The sequence below is a fragment of the Octopus bimaculoides genome, chromosome 1 (genome assembly GCF_046866305.1).
Source record: "Octopus bimaculoides isolate indiv1 chromosome 1, ASM4686630v1, whole genome shotgun sequence".
Taxonomy (NCBI): Eukaryota; Metazoa; Mollusca; class Cephalopoda; order Octopoda; family Octopodidae; genus Octopus; species Octopus bimaculoides.
This window is the reverse complement of record NC_142928.1, coordinates 158,075,536-158,082,727: the sequence shown is the minus strand read 5'-3', so window position 1 is coordinate 158,082,727 and position 7,192 is coordinate 158,075,536. Positions and strand designations below refer to the sequence as shown.

Sequence of the window (7,192 nt, the reverse complement as noted above, 5' to 3'; positions counted from 1 at the left end):
ATGCTTTCAGTTCTTTTCCTTCTTTTCACTAGTCCCGGACACTCTAAAACATAAAAAGGCTCATTGGGGTTACTCTACTTCACTATTCCGCACCCTACGATGATCTTTAATTTTGTTTAAACCAGTTAAATTTCTCTCTGCTTTTTTGTCCTCATGCTGCACTATTAACTACTTAAATGGCTTCACAAAACATTCCTTTAATACCCCACCACCTCCCAACTCCACTCCCAATCAAGTATCTTGTGTTGACCATTCATTACTTTCACTCCCACACTGATTAACAAAACCCAAACCCACCGCAAACACACCCAAATCCTATATATAGAATCACAAAGCCCCAAATCCTCAGATCTGTTTGACAACGAATGTAAGAAAGTTCTCCCAAAAAGTTAACAAGGAATTTAAAAAAATAATCTCCACACCCAAGTTAACAAAGAACTTCCTAGATCTATGAACTAAAATTTATATTATTAAAATATTTAAAAAAATAGCAAATTAAACTAATTAGAACTAACAGTGAAGTCATTCTTTTTCTTTTTGCACATATATATATATATATGTATGTTTGTATATATTGTATATAGAACGAATAGTGAGGGATTATCAATCCAGGCAAAATAATTCATAAGCTCTCTGTTGGCACACCAGGCTAACAACATTACTTAGATTAGTGATGAACTCGAAATAATCTTTTGGCAGGGTCCCAAGTTATGGCTCACGAAAATTTCCAGTAATGGCTTTGGCGCAAGTAGCATTAATTATCTTAGGTCGTTCAATTCACCTCAATTGATTAATCGACCGATTGAGTAAACCTATCTATAATAATTACTGGAAACAACTGTAAGCCAAATTTGCTCTAATAAAGGAATTATATGCAATGACCATTATTTTAGACTTGTCTCTTTTATATATGTATGTATGTATGTATGTACGTACGTACGTATGTGTGTGTGTGTGTATGTATGTATGTCATTATTCAGTTTTATTTCAAGATTTTTTGCCAATAAAGGAAGAGCCGGTTTCTAACCTAGATCCAATTCTCCTTCATGGGAATTTCAACATCAACATGGTATTTTTGTATGTGTGTATGTAAATGTATATATATTCAGATTAGTATGTATGCATGTACTTAAATGTATATGTATACACTCACACACATGTATGCGTGAGTATGCGTTAGTGTATATACATCACAAAACCACATTAGCTGAAAGTGGAAACATAAAGTCGAAGCTTTGACCTGATATGACCAAAAGTCCATGTAACTAAAGTTGTCGTCAGTACTTGATATAAACTGAGAATTGAAACTATGTCATCATAAATTTTTCAAGCATCCATTTTTCGTCTTTTTCAAGTTCTTTTAATAGAGGTTGATCTTTCCAACAGATGTTCTATAGAAATTTTTATTAATTCTTATTACCGTATTTGCTAGGATAGAAGACGCCCTGTAACATATGACATGCCTTTATTTTATAAATATAATTTTTGTGGAAAAAATAGATTCAGTATGTTTCCCCATACACCCATTCAAAAATATTTTAAAATGTTTTAAAGTGTTTGTATAAGAAAAAAAGTATGATTCTGATAATGTAAATATGATGTGGCAGTATAATGAAAATAAAAAAAACTAAAAAAATCTACGTTATGGGAGTAAAATATTTGAACTTTCAAACAACTATATTGTTGATTTCTCATATCAACTGCAAAGCTGTTTATATTTTGGTCAAGAGAATTGCCATACAGGATATTAAACTTATATTCCTGTCGTTTTTATATGCGTTTACACATATAGACGTATTTGAACAGAAATACATACATATCAATAGAAGAAGAAAAAAAAGCAAGAAACAATTTATTTATGCTCTATCTTTATTTGAAAGGATGAAGATTTAGAAGATACATTAAAAAAATGAATAATAGCGAAAAGGAAGCATTTAAAACAATTGTCATAAGTTGATATCAGTAACATCGGTATTAGTAACAACAGGAGATTTGTCGACTTTTTCAGAAGTCGCTAATAACTGATCACTAGCGTTATAATCCTTACTATTATTGTATCGTTCAGTTTTTGTCTTTTATGTTGTTGTATGTCATTTAATGTTTTTGTATGTGAACCCTTGTGGCTAATAAAAGAAAAAAATTATTATTATTATCGTTATTATTAAAATAGTGTTAGTTTATTATATTAATTTTAATGATCCATTGAATATTAGAAAAAACAAAAAACAACAACAAATGATTGGAATTTCTTTCCGTTATTGAAATTTTTGTATTTTAAATAAATTCATGATATTTTGCTTTAAGTTCTCCAAAATGTTCTAAATGTCATGTAAAATAGGCATGGATTAAAGTTAGAGTTGATATGTGCCACCACGGGCCGAAACAAATCTGAAATATCTGAAGCATAATATCAATTTTATCTTCAAATACAGATCAATATATCATTAGATAGTTTTGTACTATTTTTCAGAAGGATATTTCGGAAGGTTATAGAAATTACTTTAGATATTTCAATAAAACATTCTATAGAGGAAGATTTGCACTCAAATATTTATTCGTGTGAACAGGACAATTCTTATGACTTTCGTTAAATAGCTTCTCATTAGTTCGTTGTTAATGTTGCTTTTAATGTCCAACTCCTAGTTGTTACTGATACTATTCATTTGAGCATTGCTGGAATTGAATTTCTCTATCAACATATCTCTGAATCTAACAACGAGGTTTTTGTTTATATGGGTATGCATGTATGTATGTTAGTGTGTGCGTTTAGATTTATATATTAATCTAATTGATTTGAGCAGAAAGTTCATCCCAAGTGCTGTCTTTGATCATTTTATCAAGATCTTCTTTCAAAACATCAATTTCAGGATTCATAACTTCTGCAGTATAACGGACATTCTTTGAAGTCATCATACTAAAAGAATTGTCGAAGCACAGGGCATCTGCAAATAAAAAAAAATGTATAAGTTATTGTGTTATTTCTTACAAAGTTCCAATGTTGGTTCCAAATTTTGACACAAGGTCAGCAATTTTGGGGGAGGGATTTAGTTGATTACATCGACCCCTGTTTTCAACTTGTACTTATTTTATCGACTCGGAAATGGGTCCACACACACACACACACACACAAAGTCGGCCGCGGCGGAATTTGAACTCAGAACGTAAAGATGGACGAAATGCCGACGTGCTAACATTTCTGCCAGCTCGCTGTCTTACAAACAACGTATATTTCTAAGAAGAATAAAGCGGTGAGCTGTCAGAATCATTAGCACGCTATTTCGTCCGTCCTCATCTTCTGAGTTCAAATGCTGCTGAGGTTGACTTTGCCTTTCATCCCTTCGGGATCGATAAAATAAGTACTGGTTGAGCACCGGGGTCGACATAATCGACTTACTCCTATCCCGTAAATTGCTGGCTTTGTACCAAAATTTGAAATCAATATTTTAAAGAAGAATAAAGCGGTGAGCCGGCAGAATCATGAAAGCATTAGGTCGATACAATCGACTTTCTCCCTCCTCCAAAATTGCTGGCCCTGTGCCAAAATTTGAAACCAATGTTTTAAGGAACAACTGGATGGATAACGAACGTATTTTCCCTTAGCATATACTTAGTAACGGATTAATCATTGAGCAAAATAACTACTTTCTTAGGGCATCGAAGGAATGAGGCATCAATGTTCGTTTTTATCTTTTCGGTACCGGATCTATAATGGTGCAAACTGTGCAAAAGAAGTAGGCCCCCTCAAAATGTGGCCGTAATAAATAAAACAAACAAAACAAAAACATATGCATATGAGTGACGGCTATGGTTTTATGGTTATCTATGTATGCCACTTTATTCGTTTATTGTGTTGTTTGCATTTTGAATTAAGAAATTGGTCTATTTTAATGCTTCACTATTTGCAGTAAGTAATACGTTGCTGAATTTCTCATTAATTTTTTTTTTTCATCTATTAACAAAGTGAAGATGTAGATATTTTAACTATAAAAATATATTGTGCTAAAGGCAATGACAATATTTGTTAAATTAAACGTCGTACACATGTGAATTAATCTATGCCAAGCTGTTACAATAAATCAGATTAAATAGATTATGAAGGCTACTTAGCCAATGCTGTATTATTCTTAAAGCAGGTCCAGATGGCTAAGATTTAATGAATTTCCAAATTCAGTTACTTAAGTTTCAAATTAACTATAATGTCCAAGCTGGATTGTCTTACTAATGTTTTCAAAATCCTTCCTTGGACGGTATGGGCGAGATGATCGCGTTCTCATGCCCTGGCCCCCCAGCTCTCCAGATCTCATACCCTGCGATTTCTTTTTGTGGGGGTTTGTGAAAGAACTGGTCTATGTGCCTCTCCTTCCAAAAGACGTGGATGAACTGAAGGCCTGAATAACGAAAGCTGTTGCAACCATCGACAACGCAATGAATGGAACGTGTTTGGCAAGAATTGGACTACCGGCTTGATGTGTACTGTGTGACCAACGGTGCTCACATTGAGCATCTTTGAACATTCCATTAAAAAGCTTGAAATTGCAGGCTTTCAGAATATATCAGGTGCGCTTTTATGTCCTTAATAGTTTTCGAGATATTCAATGTCAAAATGTGCCCGAGACTTCTGGAACACCCTGTGTATATATATATATATATATATATATATATATATATATATATATATATATACATATATAACAAGAAAATATTTTAAACATTTTAAAGTATAAAAGTAAGCAGCATTAAGCAATAATATTTTGTGTTGAAATTCTATATATCCTCAAGGTTTGAAGCCAACTGAATAAAAGATATTTTGCTTTGTACAAATAATTTTTTTTTACACACAAAAATATATTTTTCCAATAAATTACTACCAAAATTGATTTCTATTGAAAAAATAGTTTCCGATAAATTTCAGTAATTGTATTTCTCCCTTCTAATAATAAATTGTATCGAAAATTTTGGATTGTTTTTGTTGCCTGCTATTTTAGTGTCAACTCTAAAAGGTTGTTGAGTTTAGCTTGTGAGAAAACCAAATTTTTAATCTATTATTTTACAAACAGCACTTATGCCTCACTGTATTGTCAATGGAAGTGTAGAGGAGGATTCACTGTTGGTGTCAGGCGGTACGTAGGACATCTGTTGATTTTTATCCAGCCCGGTATATCTCTAAACGTTGTCAGTAAAATGAAAATAACTTCAAGCTGAGGCTCTGTGAAACAGAAGCTCAGTTTTCACTACACACTGTACATTGCATTTCACGAAATTGTGTCAATATAAATACTACTTTCTGAGTTCAAATTTCGCCTGGGTCGATTTTGCCTTTTATCTTTCTGGAGTTGATAAGACAACATACCAACCAGTTACAACATTCGATATAATTTATTAAAATCATCCCTCAAATTTGAGTAATAATTGTATATATGCATAATTATATGCATTATATATTTTCTCTTTTAATGGTTTAGTTAAAAGAATGGTGTGGGGTAATCAATGTCCTCTAGGCATAAATATCCTCTATGTTGGGAAACGTACATGGGAATTTAGGAATTTCACGTATTCCTAAAAGATATTATCATCTGATTAAAATAAATTAGAATTTATTTATTTTGCTTGCAGGTGAAATATTGATGTTTTAACTTACTGAACAATAATATAATCAGCATTATCCAGTGACCAAAATAAGCGTAATAATCAGATAATTCATTAATCTATTTAATTTTTATGTTATTAAGATTGAGATAATTCGATTTAATGTTAAATCAATAAGACATCTAAATAGACTGAAGTTCCAGATTTAATATTAGCTTCAAATTTTGGTACAAGGCCAGCGATTTCTGGAGAGAAGTTAAGCGGATTATATCAACCACAGCTTTCAACTGGTATTTATTTTATCGACTTCATAGGATGAAGGACAAAGTCGCACTTGACGGAATTTGAACTCAGAACGTAAAGACGGATGATTTCAGATTTAATATAAATACTATTGAAATTTTTAGATTTAATATTGATATTATTTATATTTCTTGACACTCGTGCGGATAATTTGCTTGACCTTTCACTGATCAGAGGTACCTATCAATAAACTATAGGTAATAATGATTTCTTTTGGGATTGAAACTACCAATTATTTCAAGACCTCTAAAACTAATGGAAGGCAGGGAGAAAGTTATACTTTGACCGGTGACCTGGCTCAAATACTTGCAACAGAGTAAACTTTGCTAAAGTCTTTGCTAAACTTTGCTAAAGTTATCCATGTGCCAAGTAATAGTAATAATGTTAAATCGGACGATGGATTAAAGCCTACTGGATATCAAAACATTTTCTGTCTACCAATGTTCACAAAGTTTTGGTCGATGCAGCGCTCACTTACAAATCTTGAGCTGATTCAAGTCGAAATCTCGTAGTTGCGTAGCAAACTTATTAACCATACAATCATGCCTGCACTCTTGTGCCATTCACAGTGTATAAGTAATTTAGTTTCTCATAAATTATCAAAGGAAGGAAGTTACATTCGACTCCTGTAAGGCGTTGAATTCTCACACTGGTGCAAGATCAAAAATCTGTATAATCCACTGAATCGGCCTCAACAATTTTCTGATAATACTTTTATCGGCATAAAACAGTGAGAAGCAAAGTTGGGCCCGAAAGAGATTTGAACGTATAATGTAGGCGGTCGAAGCTAAATACATTAAAACGTTTACTTCAGCTCTCTACCGCTTCCATCACATAACATTTAATTAAAGGAGCCTTGTAAATGATGGTGTTCTCTAGGTGTAAATGCAAAGTACTTACAAATGATCCCTTAAAGGAGCCACAATGCAGTTGATTGATGCGCAAGAAGTTGCAATCAAATTCCTCTGAAACCTTTCACTTCGGTTTAAAAAAAGGACGAGAACTCACTAGATAAGGCAATGCTAGATACAAATTCTCAAGTTTCATTTAAATCTAACTGCGATCGAGGCTAGAAGACTTATGTTTTTATATCATATTTCTGCTGGTCGGATAAACACTGAACTGAGGCTAAACACTACCGCCGCCACCGCCACCACTATTAACAACAACAACAATCATAACCGCCATCACAACCACCACCGCCACCAACAACTGCCATCACCACCGTCACCGCAACCAACAACAAGACAACTACCACCACTACAACCACCATCACCACCTCAGCCAACATTACCGCCAACAA

General features: G+C 33.2%; 1 protein-coding gene across 2 annotated transcripts in view; it reads right to left on the bottom strand.

Moving 5' to 3' along the window:
• Window positions 1-1,851: 1,851 nt before the first annotated feature.
• LOC106868441 (retinal-binding protein) overlaps window positions 1,852-7,192 on the bottom strand; it is a 29,476-nt gene continuing 24,135 nt past the window's right edge. For both annotated transcript variants that reach the window (XM_014913717.3, XM_014913718.3), the window contains one exon: window positions 1,852-2,942. In XM_014913717.3, the coding sequence (XP_014769203.1) occupies window positions 2,785-2,942 (158 nt within the window). In that variant the 3' untranslated portion in view covers window positions 1,852-2,784. The remainder of the gene's footprint in view (window positions 2,943-7,192) is intronic.